This window comes from Eleutherodactylus coqui, chromosome 2, assembly GCF_035609145.1.
Source record: "Eleutherodactylus coqui strain aEleCoq1 chromosome 2, aEleCoq1.hap1, whole genome shotgun sequence".
Taxonomy (NCBI): Eukaryota; Metazoa; Chordata; class Amphibia; order Anura; family Eleutherodactylidae; genus Eleutherodactylus; species Eleutherodactylus coqui.
The window spans coordinates 115,728,669-115,747,467 of record NC_089838.1 but is presented as its reverse complement, the minus strand read 5'-3'; the positions used below and the strand labels follow the sequence as shown (position 1 = coordinate 115,747,467).

Here is an 18,799-nt window from a genome sequence, read left to right as displayed (position 1 = left end):
TGGTTAATGCCAGTCTGTTCACCGTCTTCGGTAAGCCCTATATTGTAATAGTCAGGAAGAAAACTGAAGACTGATGGAAGGAGAGGTCTACCTCTTATGGAGACTAAGCTAAAAATTGGCTAGCTTGGTGCCTGCAGGAGGGGATTTAGCCTGTAGAAGGAGCGAACACTTTTTTTGCTTAGTGTCCGCTTCCTAGTCCCAGCAGCTATTCCTATGGTCCTGGTCCCAGGCTGTGTCTCCCAATCCAAGGGCCAAGAAAAACGGTCTAAGAAACGAAACAGCTCTTCCAAATTTCACAAAACATGGGATATTGCTCAATAACCATTTCCTTAACCAACGGGTCATTTTTCGACTGTCACTTAATCATCTTTTTTTATGCAAAGGAAAAAGCTATCCCCATCCTCCTCCTTTAAAAGCATTGTGATATCTATTAACAAACTGTAGTATCAATACTAGCATCCATCCAGAAGACTACAGCCATCACTCAAGAGCAGAGGGGTTGTGGAGCCCTTCGTGCAGAAAGCTGAGCACACGTCAGCATTAGGGAACGCCAGAGATCACTTGTGGTGGTGGCAAGCATCACATTAAAACTTCCTTTTGTGTGTGGTTTTAATAGCAGCATGTAAGGGTACAGATTTCCAAGTCTCCTATTTAGTAGGGATAAAACAGCTGCCAGACTCCTTTTAAGGCAAAAGTTGAAGAACACACTTGTACTCTGTACACAAACACTGTATGATGAACCTTTGTGCATGCTATCCATGTATGGCTAGGTTTGTGTCAGTCGTTCAATATAACAGGTTTAAGGAGAATGTAATGCAGAGACATTATGATACTTACATCCTCAAACTGGGTAGGGTTAATCTCCCTTTCAATTTTTACAAGAAGATTATTAAGTCTCCGCTCAAATTCAAGCCCTTCGACTTCAACAAATAATCCACAGGTCAGCGCACCCAACCTCTTGAGCGAGCACTAAAGGAAAAAGAAACAAAATGTTACCTTCCAAACGAATCCTATCAATTGTTATTTCTACAGGTCACTTATATCAATGTGATGTGAAACGGAAAGCGATGTGGTTTCTTACAGACATTTACTGTACTATTTATTACTTGATAACACTGCAGCTCGTTAGGGCTTTCAGCACCTCTACTGCACATGCTCTTATTCAGGCTGCTGCAGAGCCACCTACATGGTCTACAAGATGGTAACATTCTCCAATCCACATGGCAGTTAGCAGTGATGGGAGCTGTATTGCAAGGGGATCATTGCAAAGTCTTTCAAAAGGTTGTGCAGGTGGCCAACTGTAATCACAATAGAAGCCCGATGATCTTACGCCAACGACCCATCTTGGGCATAAACAACATCAAGTGAATGTTTCACTGTAAATACTGTCACCAAGATAAAACCCAGGTTCTGTAGTCACAGATGTAAGATAATCCCTTCAATATGGTTGACAACTGACATTTATCACTAGAGATGAGCAAACGTACTCGGTTCGGGTGTTTTTGGACCAGAGCACCGCTTTTTCCGAGTAACTGACTACTCGGACGAAAAGAGTCGGGGGGCTCCGGGGGTGCACGGGGGGGGGGGGGGGAGGGGGGGGGGGGGGAAGAGCTTCCCCCTGTTCCCCACTGCTACCAACCGCTCCACCACACCGCCCCCGAATCTTTTCGTCCGAGTATTCAGTTACTCAGAAAAAGCAGTGCTCGGGTCCAAAAACACCCGAACCGAGTACGCTCGCTCATCTCTATTTAGCACCTATCTGCAGGATAAATAATAAAGGTCTCATCACTGGGACCCCACAAATCATTAGAACAGGGGTCTCAGGTCTGTGGGGAGGAGGCTGACTCGCTGCTGGTCGTACATGAGCACTGCCACTCCGTTAAGGCCTCATGTCCACGGCACACGTGGATTACTGCAGCAGATGCACTGCGAGTCATCATTAAATTGATTTTTATTGATTGCGGGGGATCACGTACTGTGTTTTTTCCGCGAAGAAATAAACTGCAACCCCACCTCCCAGCCTTTTTCCAAACTCCCTAATTGATTTTTACCTTCGAATTCCCAGTGAATGCGCAAATGTATTTGCGGATGCACTGCGGATCGCAAGCTCCCACAGAGATGAATGGAGCCACGTGATCCGCAGTAAAATGGAGCATGCTGCGATTTATTATCCGCGCGTGGCATCCGCAAATCACATAAAAACAAATCCCCAGGTATTAAATGAAATGCAGACGCCCAATGCTTCCCTATGGGCGGCTTGATTTGCGGATCTCACCCACGGATTTCGCAAATCAAATCCGCCACTGGATATTGGGCCTAAATGTCTATGGGGCTTGGCTAACAAATACCTGAGCGCTGTACTTGGCTTTTTCCATCAGCCCCATTAATATTGACTAGAGGAACAGGTTACATGCTCACTTGTTACTCCAGTCAAACTCCCCATTGCCATGGTTGTGTGGTCAGCAGAAACAAGGAACAACTGCAATCAGGCATTTAACATCTATCCTGTAGATAAGGGCTCACTCACATCTGTACCAGAGACTCCGTTCAAATCCTCACAAGCAGATCAGACATGAAATGATGGGCGAAAAAGTCCAGCATGCAGGAATAGTTCATCCAGTAAAATGCCGAACAGGAGGACAGAAACCGAACGGACCCCAGTGTAGTCATGCAATAAGTCCTAAAACTTAACTGCCATCATAACGGAGCAGAACAATCTAATTCCCCAATGCAGATGTGAATGGGCACTACGGGAGACATGTCGATTGTCAGAAAATCCCATTAATCTTTCCTAATATGGGAAGCTGTAAAGCCTTGTGGTTACCTTTTCATTATTTAACCATTGCATAGCCAGTGAGAACATCAAATCCTTCTGCTCAATATTAACTTTTCCAAGGAGGGTTTTTGCTGTCAAGGCGGCCATTTTCTTACACTTTGTTGAATCATCGTTTACCATTAGCAAAGCAAGCGGCACAAACATAAGTCCACAGTTTGAATTAAGTATTGCCTGATGGGAGAAAAGAGCAAAAAGTTGGGGATGGCATTGGCAATATCATATTATAGTTGTCATGAAAACAAATGTAAACACGTGTGTCTGCATGTGGAAGGACAGTCCGTTCACGCAGTGTGCATCCAGGAATCCGTGTGGCCCCAATGTTTTTAGCAGCATGTCATTTAAGCAACAAAATCACAATCAAATGTACCTACCTCCGGGAAAGTCTGAAACAGGTAAGCAATCATCTCCAAGGCAGATTCCCGCCCAGTTTCATATTCATAACTGCAAAAAAGAGGGGCAGAAAAAAAACACACATTGGTAAAAGGATTAAAAAAAAAGCTGACTATAAATCTAGTGAAACATATACAAGAGGGAGAATGCAGTGTCCTGTAGTAGTATGGTGTTAATGCCCAAGAAACTATTTCACTGTAACAATGCTTTTATCACCTGCTCCATTATTCACACCTATGCTTTTTATATTTGCAATGTCATAGCAAACACGGTCAGCACCTATAGCACACCATAACCCTGAACCGAGAGATGCGGCATACAATAAACAGACGTGGTGCACATTCTTATATTCCCCACAAACTCTATTTGTGCCCATTTAGCACTTTAAATGTGCCAGTGTCCCAGACAGCAAGACCTTGGGTACAGCTCCTGCCACTAGGAGGCGACACTAAGCACAAAGGGAAATATCTGCAAAATTTACTGAGATGGAAATCGGTAAGGAAAAGTGGTGGCCTTTGGCTGGTAGGCGATACGCTCCGCTAGAAACGGGAGCAAGGAGGACATGGCACTCGATGATGTGAAAAGGTGACAGATTATCTAGTGTAAGCACATCCTAAAATGTAGCTTAGACCTGAATAAGGTCCCAAGAAAGGTAGACTAGCAAGCAGGACAAGTTCTGGTCGCTGAGTATGTCCGATTTCTACAGGAGACGATGGAAGGGGCGGTGTACTTGAGTCTTAAACAGGCTTAAGATCAGGCAAGAAACGTTAAAGAGTATGGTGTGTTGTGTTCTTTGTTTTGCTACTTGCGAAGAGGCACGGTAAGAGCATGGTTGACAACGATCTTCCACCACAACTTTCTGAGAGAAAGGAGGACTGATCGGCCTTCCCATTAGGCGCTCTCAGAAGGCCATGAGCGCTCTAATGGGAGACGCAGTTTATTACAGTGTGCTGGATATTGCTGACATGGCAGTGGCAATGTGTTTTTTAAATTTATGCTGGGTTGGCTAGGCAGGGCATTGCTACTGCAGTTTCTGAAAAAGGGGTTGTATCAAGATTACAAGCTATTCCCTATCTACAGGACAGGGGATCACTTGCTGTCTCGTCCCTGAGACTCCCACCAATCTCCAGAACAGGGGTCCTGTGTTCCCCTCATGTGGGCTCACTGCACCCCCACAGTGAGGAGAAAACTTAATGGAGCACTGGTCACACAGGTGCTCTAGCACTCTATTCACTTCCAATGCGACGGTGGATATAGCCAAGCTGCATCCCCGTGGGTATTTCAATCAGCCCCATTGAAATGAATATATGCTCAGCCAATGCTTAATTCACTCTGACATCACTGTGGTGGGATAAATGACCCCCACATTGACAGAGTTGGGATATGGGAGCCCCATTCTTGAGATTGGTGGTCTCAGCAGCGAGACCCCCACTGATCAGCAAGTTTACTCCTGTGGATAGAGCATAACTTGTAATCTTGTTACAACCCATTTAATGGTGCAAAAGCTCAAAGGGGGTTTTCCTGCTCCTACAAAAATGATGATGACCTCCACAAGATACTTTAGCAACAGCTGATCAGCTCTTTGCCAGGCCATTGCCACATTGTACAGAGCAGGAAGCAGATAGCTCCGTACATTGTGCAGTGTCTCAGTATATTATTGCAGGCACAGCCCCCATTCAGATTAAGTACAGCCGCAGCCTGACTAACGGCTGACTGGCCAAACTCCCAGACGGCAGACCCTCACATATCAGCTATTGATGAGCTATTCTGTGGATAGGTAATTTTTATGAGTTGGAAAATGTCGCAGGGCACACATGACAATTTTGCAGTAAAATGCACCAAAAGAAGGTGCAAATAAATGTTCAAATGTGGGAATTTGAATTTATTGTACGCAGTATTTGTCATTTGGCTCGAACTCTGAATATGTTAACAACTGCTGCAAAAACGGCCTGATAGGGCAGGAATGAAACCTTAAGATACATTTAGTTTCCTTTTAGGATTCTAGGCCGTACCACATTACAGGGTTCTGGATACCAGTATTACTGGAAAGCACACAAATATTGGAATAAATAAGCATTACATATAATTTCTAGAATATTAACCCTTCACTGCATTTTGTATCATATATTATACAACACACATTTCCATATAGTTCATAAGGGAATGGTTCTGCCTCTATTGTATGGTGTAACACAGGGGTCCCCAACCACCGGGCCACGGACCGGGGCCGGGCCGTTGGATGTTTAGCGCCGGTCCACGGCACCGCCGGGAACTTTTGCTCTAAACACAAGGCCCGCGGCCCAAATCCGGCCCGCTGCCTCGTGTTATGTGGCCCGCGGCGTGCCGGCGCCGCTCACCACTGAAGCAATTACCAGCGGGGGCGCCGCAGCTCCCCGCTGGTAATCGCGCTGCTCCCGGCGCACACTGACGTGTGCAGCCCGGAACGCTTCCTCCCCGAGTCCCCTGCTCATTAGTTCCGCAGGAGAGGACTCGGGGAGGAAGCGTTCCGGGCTGCACACTGACGTCAGGGAGAGCAGAGAGGGAGCGATGCTGACAGCAGGGAGGAGGTAAGTATTATTACAGGGGAAGGGGCTGCCTATTACTGGGGGTGGGGGCTACTTATTACAGGGGAAGGGGCTGCCTATTACTGGGGGGACCTGCTTATTACTGGGGGGGTTGCTTGTTGCTTACTGGGGGGGGGGGCTGGTTATTACAGGGGAAGGGGCTGCCTTTTACTGGGGGGACCTGCTTATTACTGGGGGGGGGGCTGGTTATTACTGGAGGGGCTGGTTATTACAGGGGAAGGGGCTGCCTAATACTGGGGGGAAGGGGCTGCTTATTACTGGGGGGATTGCTTATTACTGGGGGGGGGGGGGGGGGGATTGCTTATTACTGGGGGGATTGCTTATTACTGGGGGGGGGGGGGCGCTGCCTATTACTGGGGGGGACGCTGCCTATTACTGGGGGGGGGGACGCTGCCTATTACTGGGGGGAGGGGGGGACGCTGCCTATTACTGGGGGGGACGCTGCCTATTACTGGGGGGGGACGCTGCCTATTACTGGGGGGGGACGCTGCCTATTACTGGGGGGGGACGCTGCCTATTACTGGGGGGGGACGCTGCCTATTACTGGGGGGGGGGGGACGCTGCCTATTACTGGGGGGGGGGACGCTGCCTATTACTGGGGGGGGGGGACGCTGCCTATTACTGGGGGGGGGACGCTGCCTATTACTGGGGGGGGGGACCTGCCTATTGCTGGGGGGAGGGGGGGACTTGCCTATTACTGGGGGGGGGGGACCTGCCTATTACTGGGGGGGGGGGGACCTGCCTATTACTGGGGGGGGGGACCTGCCTATTACTGGGGGGGGGGGGACCTGCCTATTACTGGGGGGGGGGACCTGCCTATTACTGGGGGGGGGGGACCTGCCTATTACTGGGGGGGGGGACCTGCCTATTACTGGGGGGGGGGACCTGCCTATTACTGGGGGGGGGGGGACCTGCCTATTACTGGGGGGGGGGGGACCTGCCTATTACTGGGGGGGGGGGACCTGCCTATTACTGGGGGGGGGGGGACCTGCCTATTACTGGGGGGGGGGGGACCTGCCTATTACTGGGGGGGGGGGACCTGCCTATTACTGGGGGGGGGGACCTGCCTATTACTGGGGGGGGGGACCTGCCTATTACTGGGGGGGGGGGACCTGCCTATTACTGGGGGGGGGGGACCTGCCTATTACTGGGGGGGGGGGACCTGCCTATTACTGGGGGGGGGGACCTGCCTATTACTGGGGGGGGACCTGCCTATTACTGGGGGGGGGACCTGCCTATTACTGGGGGGGGGACCTGCCTATTACTGGGGGGGGGACCTGCCTATTACTGGGGGGGGACCTGCCTATTACTGGGGGGGGACCTGCCTATTACTGGGGGGGGACCTGCCTATTACTGGGGGGGGGGGACCTGCCTATTACTGGGGGGGGGGACCTGCCTATTACTGGGGGGGGGGGGGGGAACCTGCCTATTACTGGGGGGGGACCTGCCTATTACTGGGGGGGGACCTGCCTATTGCTGGGGGGGGGACCTGCCTATTACTGGGGGGGGACCTGCCTATTACTGGGGGGGGACCTGCCTATTACTGGGGGGGGGACCTGCCTATTACTGGGGGGGGACCTGCCTATTACTGGGGGGGGACCTGCCTATTACTGGGGGGGGGACCTGCCTATTACTGGGGGGGGACCTGCCTATTACTGGGGGGGGACCTGCCTATTACTGGGGGGGGGACCTGCCTATTACTGGGGGGGGGACCTGCCTATTACTGGGGGGGGGACCTGCCTATTACTGGGGGGGGGACCTGCCTATTACTGGGGGGGGGACCTGCCTATTACTGGGGGGGACCTGCCTATTACTGGGGGGGGACCTGCCTATTACTGGGGGGGGACCTGCCTATTACTGGGGGGGGACCTGCCTATTACTGGGGGGGGACCTGCCTATTACTGGGGGGGGACCTGCCTATTACTGGGGGGGGGGACCTGCCTATTACTGGGGGGGGGACCTGCCTATTACTGGGGGGGGGGGGGACCTGCCTATTACTGGGGGGGGGGACCTGCCCATTACTGGGGGGGGGGACCTGCCCATTACTGGGGGGGACCTATTACTGGGGGGGGGGGACCTGCCTATTACTGGGGGGGGGGGCCTGCCTATTACTGGGGGGGGGACCTGCCTATTACTGGGGGGGGGACCTGCCCATTACTGGGGGGGGGGACCTGCCTATTACTGGGGGGGGGGACCTGCCTATTACTGGGGGGGGGGACCTGCCTATTACTGGGGGGGACCTGCCTATTACTGGGGGGGGACCTGCCTATTACTGGGGGGGGACCTGCCTATTACTGGGGGGGGGACCTGCCTATTACTGGGGGGGGGACCTGCCTATTACTGGGGGGGGGGACCTGCCTATTACTGGGGGGGGGACCTGCCTATTACTGGGGGGGGGACCTGCCTATTACTGGGGGGGGGGGGACCTGCCCATTACTGGGGGGGGGACCTGCCCATTACTGGGGGGGGGACCTGCCCATTACTGGGGGGGGGGGACCTGCCCATTACTGGGGGGGGGGGGGACCTGCCCACTACTGGGGGGGACCTGCCTATTACTGGGGGGGGGACCTGCCTATTACTGGGGGGGGGGGGACCTGCCCATTACTGGGGGGGACCTGCCTATTACTGGGGGGGACCTGCCTATTACTGGGGGGGACCTGCCTATTACTGGGGGGGGGACCTGCCTATTACTGGGGGGGGGACCTGCCTATTACTGGGGGGGGACCTGCCTATTACTGGGGGGGGGACCTGCCTATTACTGGGGGGGGGACCTGCCTATTACTGGGGGGGGGACCTGCCTATTACTGGGGGGGACATGCCTATTACTGGGGGGGGGGCCTGCCTATTACTGGGGGGGGGGGGCCTGCCTATTACTGGGGGGGGGGACCTGCCTATTACTGGGGGGGGGACCTGCCTATTACTGGGGGGGGACCTGCCTATTACTGGGGGGGGGGGACCTGCCTATTACTGGGGGGGGGGGGACCTGCCCATTACTGGGGGGGGGGGACCTGCCTATTACTGGGGGGGACCTGCCTATTACTGGGGGGGGACCTGCCTATTACTGGGGGGGGGGACCTGCCCATTACTGGGGGGGGGGACCTGCCCATTACTGGGGGGGGGGGACCTGCCCATTACTGGGGGGGGGGACCTGCCCATTACTGGGGGGGGGGGACCTGCCCATTACTGGGGGGGGGGACCTGCCCATTACTGGGGGGGGGACCTGCCCATTACTGGGGGGGGGGGGGACCTGCCCACTACTGGGGGGGACCTGCCCACTACTGGGGGGGACCTGCCTATTACTGGGGGGGGGGACCTGCCTATTACTGGGGGGGGGGGACCTGCCCATTACTGGGGGGGACTTGCCTATTACTGGGGGGGACCTGCCTATTACTGGGGGGGACCTGCCTATTACTGGGGGGGGCGACCTGCCTATTACTGGGGGGGGGACCTGCCTATTACTGGGGGGGGGGACCTGCCTATTACTGGGGGGGGGACCTGCCTATTACTGGGGGGGACATGCCTATTACTGGGGGGGGGCCTGCCTATTACTGGGGGGGGGGCCTGCCTATTACTGGGGGGGGGGCCTGCCTATTACTGGGGGGGGGGCCTGCCTATTACTGGGGGGGGGGCCCTGCCTATTACTGGGGGGGGGCCCTGCCTATTACTGGGGGGGGCCCTGCCTATTACTGGGGGGGGCCCTGCCTATTACTGGGGGGGGCCCTGCCTATTACTGGGGGGGGCCCTGCCTATTACTGGGGGGGGGGCCCTGCCTATTACTGGGGGGGGGGGGGGAACGCTGCCTATTACTGGGGGGGGACCTGCTTATTATTGGGGGGACCTGCTTATTATTGGGGGGACCTGCTTATTATTGGGGGGACCTGCTTATTACTGGGGGTGGGGCTACTTATTACAGGTGGAGGGGCTGCTAATTACTGAGAGGTGGGGGCTGTCTATTACTGGGGGGGGGGGATAAATTATATACTGCCCTATGTGTGTGCTGCAAGGCGGGGGGGGGGGGGGGGGGGATATATTATACTGTCCTATGTGCGTACTGCCAGGACATTCTAAATGTCATAATTAAATTACTATGCACTAAACCCCAACCCCCTTCATAACCCCGCCCCATATAACCAAAGCCCCGCCCATGTCCTGCCCAACCCTGCCGGGCCTTGTAAAAATGGTCTTGCTTGAAGCCGGTCCCTGGTGCCAAAAAGGTTGGGGACCACTGGTGTAACAGATATGAAACACTCGGAGGTTTTACGGTACTACGTGGTTCTCAGAACAGCCACTAGATGGCGTAGTTGGTCAGTTGCAGTTTATATAGAACATAATTTTTGTCATGTTTTTGGAAGTTCATGCAGTGAAGGGTTCACATTCCATCCCATGGAAGAAACAAAGTCACATACATCAAACTCTGCATGAGACAAAAGAACGTGAACTTACTTTAATTGTGCAATTATAAATTCCAAGTTGACTTTTAGCTCTTTGCCAAGTGGATAGTCTAGCAAATACTTCAGGTATATCTGGAAGGGCAATTCAGAGAGGATTTATTAGTAACAGATTTCCAGCAGCAGCATTGTGAATTTGGGCTTCCAATGTGGCACAACACTCACCTGCCGGCACTGGACTCTGACTGGGTCGCTCTGGGCAGTGACCGCTAACTTGGCTACTTTCTCCATCACATCATTCATCTCAGGAACAATTAGTTTTCTAGAAACAATTGCCTTTAAAAGTAGACAAAAACACTACCTTAATACAGTTTCGCTTGTGTAATGAAAAAAAACCCTCAAATTCAACATCTACTTTATCACCAGAGGTAAGAATCTGGGTTGACCATTAAAAGGAGTTCTCCAGTGAATGGTACATGGACAATACAGAGGGAGATCACCCACTTAGAAGCCCCCTGTATGAGTTGGTGCAAATGGCTCCCGTTGTAGTGTACAGTATAACATGGATGGCCACTCATTTGTATGGCCACCATGTAATACTATTACAAACACTGCAAGGTAAATGCTGGCTTGCGCCTGCTTCAACTGGCAAAACTAGCTGTTTGCTGGGGGTGCTAGGCATGGCAATCAGGTGACTGCAATTTAAAATCTATAGGTTTTGTATACCATAACAAATTATTGCCTACATAGAATTATAACACAATCACAGAAAATGGCCGTTACTTACTGACTGAGGAGTGCATATAGATACATCCTCCTCTCACCATGCAGGTAGCTGACTACCAAATGGAGGAGCCAACACCACCTGTGAGGGCACCAATGAGACACCCACTCACACTGCCTCCTGATAATGAGGGGGGTGGCTGCTTGGTGTACACTCCCACACATAGTGGATACAGGGTGCCAGACTATTCTGATATATGTAGTTCAAGCAGCCGCCCCCCTCATTATCAGGAGGCAGTGTGAGTGGGTGTCTCATCGGTGCCCTCACAGGTGTTATTGGCTCCTCCATTTGGTAGTCAGCTACCTGCATGGTGAGAGGAGGAGAATTATAACACAACTCATCAGACATTTCATCAGTATTGCAATACAAAAAGTAGACAAATAGCTAAATTGTGATGTGCCTTAACAGATAATTCCAGGATGCATCGATCATGTGGTCAGCTTGTACTGATTTCTTAACAATCGTATTTGGTCTGGTATCTCTCTCTGCTCTTAGAAACATCTCAAGAAAACTGGGGGCTTCCAGCCGGTTTAAAGTGAATCTCCACTTAAGGAATCCTTTTAATGGAATACATCTTAAAAAGGCAAACAATTCTCTGACAGGTTAACATGTTATTGTAGAAAACATGTCTGTGTCGGGATTTCAGTTCCCAATAAGGATGCACTGCTAATGGTTCAGTAGTTATTTCATCTGTGACCTGCATTCCTTATTTAACTACAATCTTTCTCTATATTTATAAATTATATATTCATTCAGACACGGAGATAAGATATACACCTACCGTATACACTATAACTATTACCTATCGCTCTAACCTACCTGAAAGAAAGAACGACTGAATAATGAGTAGCTTATCTTTGTTGGCTTATTGGAAGTGTATCCATGTGTATTGGCCATTTACACATGATGATTATCACTCAAAATTCGTTCAAATGAACTAAATTAAGCAAATCGTTAAGTGTGAATGTGGTGACATCTGTTAGTGTTAACGCTCTGCATGAGCGCCAATGACCCTAGCGGTGACATCAGCACTCTTGCAGTCATTTAGCTCAGGGGTCCCCAACTCCAGTCCTCAGGGACCACCAACAGGTCATGTTTTCAGGATATCCTATGGTAAGAACTCCTGTGGCAATGTCTGAGGCACCAACAATAATTATATCACCTGTGCAATACTGAGGAAATCCTGAAAACATGACCTGTTGGCGGTCCCTGAGGACTGGAGTTGGGGAACACTGGTTTAGACGACTGTTGTCCCATGTAAAAGGGTCATATGTCTGACTATAACATATAGTGTTGTAGTGAGGCCTGCATGCACATAGGGTGAAGACAGTTGCTGACTCAGTGGGCAGGTGTACTGTGTATATTGCTGTTGTGGTTTCAGTTTCTAACACGATACACACAGCCATTATGCAACGCAGGATCCATCACACAACGGACACCATCAGTGCACAGTGGACCCCAGTGACTTATAATGGGCTATATTATAAGCTTCTGCCAAGGTGTCTGACGTCTCACCAGAAAAACAGTATTGCAAACAGTTATTTTTGTATCAAAGGGAATGTGCAACGGAGTCCCCTGATGGAGTTTCCAATGCAAGTGTAAACAGAGCCCAAGAATTTTGGTGTGCTGACAGACCGGTCAGCAAACTGCCATTTAGTCAAACAAAAAGTGGAGGAGTGTTTCTGAAAGCTCAGCCAAGAAGTTTATTAGAGCAGGTAAAAATGTTAAAATTAAAATAGCAGAGAGTGAGGAAGTTACTTACCTTCAGCAATCCAAATGCCGTGGCCTGACGTGTTGAATCGTAAAGATCCTCCTCTGCATACCCAAGTAAGACCTGTAGCTGCTTCTGTGTGATGGTACCCTTCATGTGTCGCACCAGTATCGTAACGCACTGCACAGAAAACAAGGGAAGACCATGTGCCATGGAGTTGTGGCATGTTAAACAGATGCACATTGTATCAGTCAGTTTAATTATTTATACTTCGGATATGAGAAAAATTCCAAAACCCATGCAATGGAAAAATGAGTCTATTCTGTCAATTGTTTCAGTGAAGAATCGCAGCAATTATTTTACTAAAGTCTATGAACAGAACGGCTTATTCCCCATAGATGACAGCAATGCTGCCCACAGCGCCTAGATTAGTAAACACACCACATGCACTAGTGACTGCCATGAGTTATGAGTGCACTTATGTGCAGTGTGAACAGATATAAAACACGTTAGAACATGATGGAATCATGGAATGTGTACTTAAAGAGAATCTGTCACCATCTTTTTGCAGTTCTCGCTGAGAGTAGCATCACATAGTGACAGTCACAGTGATCACAGCGATACGTCTGCTGTATGTATCTGTGCAGTAGTTTGGGAGAAGCTTGCATTTTACTAGTAGCAGCCAAACACAGAGTACTAATCCTCTATATTTATGAGTGGTGGTCAGCCCCAGCCACTGATTGACGGCCATCTCCCAGAAATAGACAGACAACTGTCAATCACTGGTTGGGTGGCATTAGCTGCAGCTCATGAAGATGGCAAGATTCCTTTTAAAGCGGTTCTACAACTACTAATGTAAAGTCTGAAAATTGTAGATCCCTTGCCTATTCCTTCACACTTAGCCAAACCCAGAGTATGTGCATGCTTCCGCAGTTAACATTTTGTAATTAGATTTTATATAAGCATAGAACCTATTTAACAGGAATATTCATTTGACTCCGTAGAACAATTTACCTTGCTGCAAAATATCAGTAATATACCACAACTGATAGGTTTGCATCACTTACCTTAAAACAACTGGTGACCAAATTGAAATTCTGCCCTTTGGCTGCCCCTGCTTTAGCATAATCTTTCAGCAAAAGGAAAAGCTGGGTGATCAGCTGTTTGGTGTTCTCTTGGATAGATGGTAAGGGAAACTTCAGCATCCAGATGAGAGACTGCAAGGCCCCCGTAATGACCTGCAGAGAGATCATCAGTTGCTATTGTACTCAATGACCGAGGGAAACATACCAAGCTCAGTAACAGGTCTACATTTTAAGGGCACTTTTTATGCGCAAAGCAACTTCACAGTAATTTACTTCTAAATCAGATCCGACCACCTTGTTTGATTTCACTTCCTGTCACTCATGTGCATCTCAAGCAGACCATGGCAGGCCGTGTTAGCATTGGTGACCAGAAAGTAGAAAGAGTAGGTTTTAACTAGTACAGAGTAATAATAGGTTCTTGTCCCTGCTTCAGGAGAATAGTAGTGGCGAGACCGTTTTAGGAAAAATCACCACATTTCTTATAAAGAAACTCTGCCTATGGCCATGTTCACGACAGTATTGTACTCAGTATCTGTTAGCCAAAAGCAGGAGTAGAACCTGCAGATGAAGTAAATATTTATACCTCTTCTGTATTTTGCATCACATTAAAATACTCCTGAATGAAAGCAGTTTAATGCACACAATTCCAGCCAAAAACACGGAAGAGACTTCCCAGTTTGTGTCTTCTCTGTGAAACCGTGAAGCACATAAGCACATTAAAGGGAACCTTTCCCACTGAACATGGTGTTTGATCTGCAGGGAGTATAGAGCAGGAGGAGCTGAGCAGATTGATATATCATTCTGTGAAAAGATTTAGAATAACCTGTAATTAATTCATCTAAATCTCTACTCATTCTGGATTTAGGAGTCCAATGGGCGGTGATTGGCAGCCCTCCTTTAGGAGTCCCATTGGTGGTCCTATCAGAGACTGACCACCCTTCCCTGTAAGAATATGCATAGGGAGATAGTGATCATCAGCGATTAACCGCTAGGTTATACTTTCTCCACAAAATGACAGTATATATCAATCTGCTCAGCTCCTCCTGTTCTATACCATAACCATACATAAGACTACACATACAATGTCACTGCTCCTTTTAAATATCTTTACTTTTAATGGCTATATGCACTTTCTAACCATTTTTTTTAGTTCTTCAAATACAACACTAATAAAAGTTAAAGTGTTGGACCTCGAGAGTAAGGTAGGACTATATGCGGATGACACAATTCTCTTTCTATCAGACCCAATAAACTCCTTCTCCCAAGCCATGATCCACATAGACAGGTTCTCCAGTTTCTCCGGTCTATATGTCAATTGGTCTAAATCGACAATCCTGTACACAAACCTCAATCCCGGAAATGATCCCTGCGTTACTAGGTACGGGCTAAAACCGGTTCAAACGTTCAACTATCTGGGGATACTTATGCCATATGACCATAATAATGCCATAGTAGAAAACATAGACCCGCTACTAGACAATATAAAACACAAGCTGAAAGGATGGACCAAATTACCGCTCTCCGTGGCTGGGCGCATAAATCTCATTAAAATGGCTATCCAACCCAAATGCTTGTACATACTGCAGCACATGCCAGTAACCTTCCATAAACCCTTCTTCCAGTCATTAAACTCCCTTATCTCCTTTGTATGGAACTCCTCCCCTCCAAATTAAGCCTGTCGACATTACAAAGGCCCAAAGAGCAAGCTGGAATGGCGCTTCCGGATCTCCGACTTTATTACTTGGCAGGACAATTGAGGAACATACGGGCCTGGGTCTTAGACGGGGAACTACCCATAGCAGATAAACAACTGGCGAAGCAAGTAAAAGGCAATAATCTTTTAAATTACTTAGAATTCCCGCAATACACCAACCCCACCGACATGGTCCCGCTTCACAAACTAGCCCTTGGTGTGTGGAGGGAGGTGAAGACGCTGCAGCGATACCAAGACATAATACCCGAGCTCCGCCTTTGGAATAACCCTGGTCTCACCGCCTTACAATCAGTCCCAGATCCACAATATTGGATGGCTCAGGGGGTACATACACTAAGTGACATATACGTAGACGAAACATTCCCTACATTCATAGAGCTACGCGACAGGTTGCAGTCCCCGCATCTTCAATTATTCAGTTTTTTCCAGCTAAGACACGCTTTGAACTCCCAATTTCCGCCCGCCTCAACACACATATCCAAGCTCCCCACAATTGGCATCCTCAAGTCTCAGGGACCTAGGGGGCTAATCTCGGCCATATACACACATCTCCTTTCGGCTAAAATAGCCCTCAACCCGCCTTCAGCATATGACAAATGGAAACAAGCTATCCCATCCCTCACGCCCGAGGAGTGGCAGGACATCTCCGAATCCCACTTGGCAGTTTCCCCCGCCGTAAACAACAAATTAATCCAACTATACATAACGCACCAGGCCTATCTTACCCCTACCCGCCTATACAAAATGGGTACTGCGTCCTCAAATACTTGTCACAGATGTCGCCAACCAGAGGCGAACGTCTGGCACTTGATATGGGAATGCCCCCCAATTAATGAGTACTGGTCGGAAATTACTGACCTCATAAACGCACTACTGCCTCCCCCACTAGCCATTGACCTAGACCCCAGGGTGGCGCTGTTTGGCCTACTGGAGGAGGAGGTGTGGCCACACCACACCCGTACCTTTCTGGAAAAGGTGCTGTTCCTGGCCCGCAAGGCAATAGCCATGAGGTGGATGGCTGTGGAAACCCCTTCAATCCTACATTGGACCCAACTGGTAAATACCGTAACCTCTTATGAGAAAATCCTCTACCAAAACCGAGGATGCCCGGCCAAATTCAGGAAAATATGGGGGATATGGATCGACTCCCATTCTACCTTAACCATGGAATAAGCCTCGAGACCCGATATATACACACACACACCCCCCCCCCAGACAAGTGTCAGCAGACCTACACTTTAGTTTCTCCACTAAGACCGTAATAAGTCAGAGCAGAACCAGTTGAAAAAAGTTGTAAAGTTTATTGTTGTCGAGTTATCTAGGAAATACAGCAATAAGGTTTGCGTTGATTTAATCATAACGGAAATGTATATATGAATAAGGATGCACCTAACAAAGTCTTCTTCATTCTGTATTTTGCAATGCCTTTTTCAAAAATAAAACGAATAAAAAAAAAAAAAAGTTAAAGTGTTTTACAAAGAGCCTTTAAAACTTCTACCACTGTCTGACTGAACCTGGCAGAAATCCCTGCATCTGCTGCAGAAACAACTCCACGCTGATGAATGAAATAGATTTTCAGCCAGTCTCTACAACCAATCTGCCGCACATGATTACACCCTTACTCCTTCTCATTCCATTTCCCGCTGCCAGTTGGTTACCAAGAAGACGAAGTATAGGGAGTAAAACTTGCAGAAGTACAATTACTAACCTGCACATCCATGGACTGAAGGCAGCCTATCAGCATCTCAACAAAGGGATCCAGCATTTCCAAAACATTCTCTTCCGAAGAGTTAACTTTGGATTTTTTAAAGCTCACGTGCAAAAGCTGAAATCACAAGAATAAATAGAAAAACAGAACTTTAAATACAGTGACTAGCGGAAAACATTTGAACACTAAAAAGGTATACCATGCATGCAAAAGGAGCTACAGTTTACTCAAAAACTCAGGTAATGCAGCACCAAGACACAGCATTTCTATATGTATCCTATGCCATAGGCGCGGGCACCTCTGGGACCCACATCTATCACTAGAACAAGGGGCTCCTGAACCCTTCCCAACTCAAGTCATCTCGCTGGCCACTGTATGAAGTCTCTAAAAGGTAGTTAGGCTCTCCCGAAATAGCCGAGAACCTGGAGCATCTCACAAGTTACGATAACAGCATAGTTCTTTGTGCTGTGCAGTTTACATAACTCAGATGCAGTATAGCACATGGCAACTTAAATGGAGTGACAGCTACTTTTAGCCCTATAAGCTAAGCTTATGGACTGAAAGTAGATGACTTGTTGAGTCCAGGAATCTAAGTTTTCTACTAAACTTCCTCCGATGTCAGCAATGAAAGCTGCAGCTGCAGTGCTCTAAGCGGCGTGCTAATTAGTCCGCCCATTCCAAGTTTAGAATGGGCAGACTATTTAGCACACCGCTCAATGCATTACAGCGGCGGCTTTCAGCGCTGACACTGGGGAACGACAGGGATGTGAGTATAAAAATTACATCCCCAGACTCAACCTGTCAGCTACTGTGTTATGTCTAAAGCAAACCATGGCTGGTCGTCCTTGCTGCTCTTTGAATGTCATGCACTGCACCCTCCTGCCATGTACCAGCCATAACACAGTGCATCAAGTTTACTCAGTTTGCTCCTTTAAAAGTAGTATACATGTCTGGCACATCCACGTCCAGAAGACAAGGTGACCACACATGCATGTGGCCATCTCCACTGTTTATGCAATGCCTATATACTACAATGCAGAAAGAGGCATACATGTGCATGGCCCTTGCCTTTTCTCTGCAGTGCCAAATGGGAGTCTGGGAAGAGGACGAGGTAGGAGCACACTTGGTCTACAGGGTGATCTTTTAATCTTCTATTCTAACAAAGGCCATATGTCGTCTGTGAAAAATGGCTACATTCTAACATTCAATACATAAACATAAACCAATAATACATATTTGTAGCAATACCTAAAGAAGTATAAACATTAAAATGATCTAAAAGAGTAGAAGCAATTTGTGAACATTGTTATAACTCACCTTCAGGCCAGTGTCTACAAGAATATGCATGTTGGTCTTGGTGCTAACTGCAGCTTTTACACCACCTCGTGGAGGAGGACGCTGGATTAACAAACAGCTCTTTGGTTGAAGGCGAGGATCTGGGGGAGGCATTTCTGATTTTTTATTTCTGAAAGTAAAACCACAAAGTTCAGGTAAAAAACAGGATCTTTGTACTTACCCTAAAATCCCTTTCTCGTCACGTTCATTGGGGACATAGGAGGACCTTGGGTAAAGCTCCTGCCACCAGGAGGTGGACATTA

At 48.8% G+C, this 18,799-nt stretch overlaps 1 protein-coding gene across 1 annotated transcript in view; it reads right to left on the bottom strand.

Annotated features, from left to right (window-relative positions):
- The window catches only part of UTP20 (UTP20 small subunit processome component), a 119,724-nt gene that overhangs the window by 9,504 nt on the left and 91,421 nt on the right, over nucleotides 1-18,799 (bottom strand). Inside the window, exons 47-55 of the mRNA XM_066591398.1 lie at nucleotides 18,519-18,666; nucleotides 17,202-17,318; nucleotides 13,762-13,932; nucleotides 12,746-12,874; nucleotides 10,425-10,535; nucleotides 10,255-10,334; nucleotides 3,208-3,277; nucleotides 2,825-3,007; nucleotides 838-969 (exon numbers count right to left, since the gene is read on the bottom strand). Of these exons, the coding sequence (XP_066447495.1) occupies nucleotides 838-969; nucleotides 2,825-3,007; nucleotides 3,208-3,277; nucleotides 10,255-10,334; nucleotides 10,425-10,535; nucleotides 12,746-12,874; nucleotides 13,762-13,932; nucleotides 17,202-17,318; nucleotides 18,519-18,666 (1,141 nt within the window). The remainder of the gene's footprint in view (nucleotides 1-837; nucleotides 970-2,824; nucleotides 3,008-3,207; nucleotides 3,278-10,254; nucleotides 10,335-10,424; nucleotides 10,536-12,745; nucleotides 12,875-13,761; nucleotides 13,933-17,201; nucleotides 17,319-18,518; nucleotides 18,667-18,799) is intronic.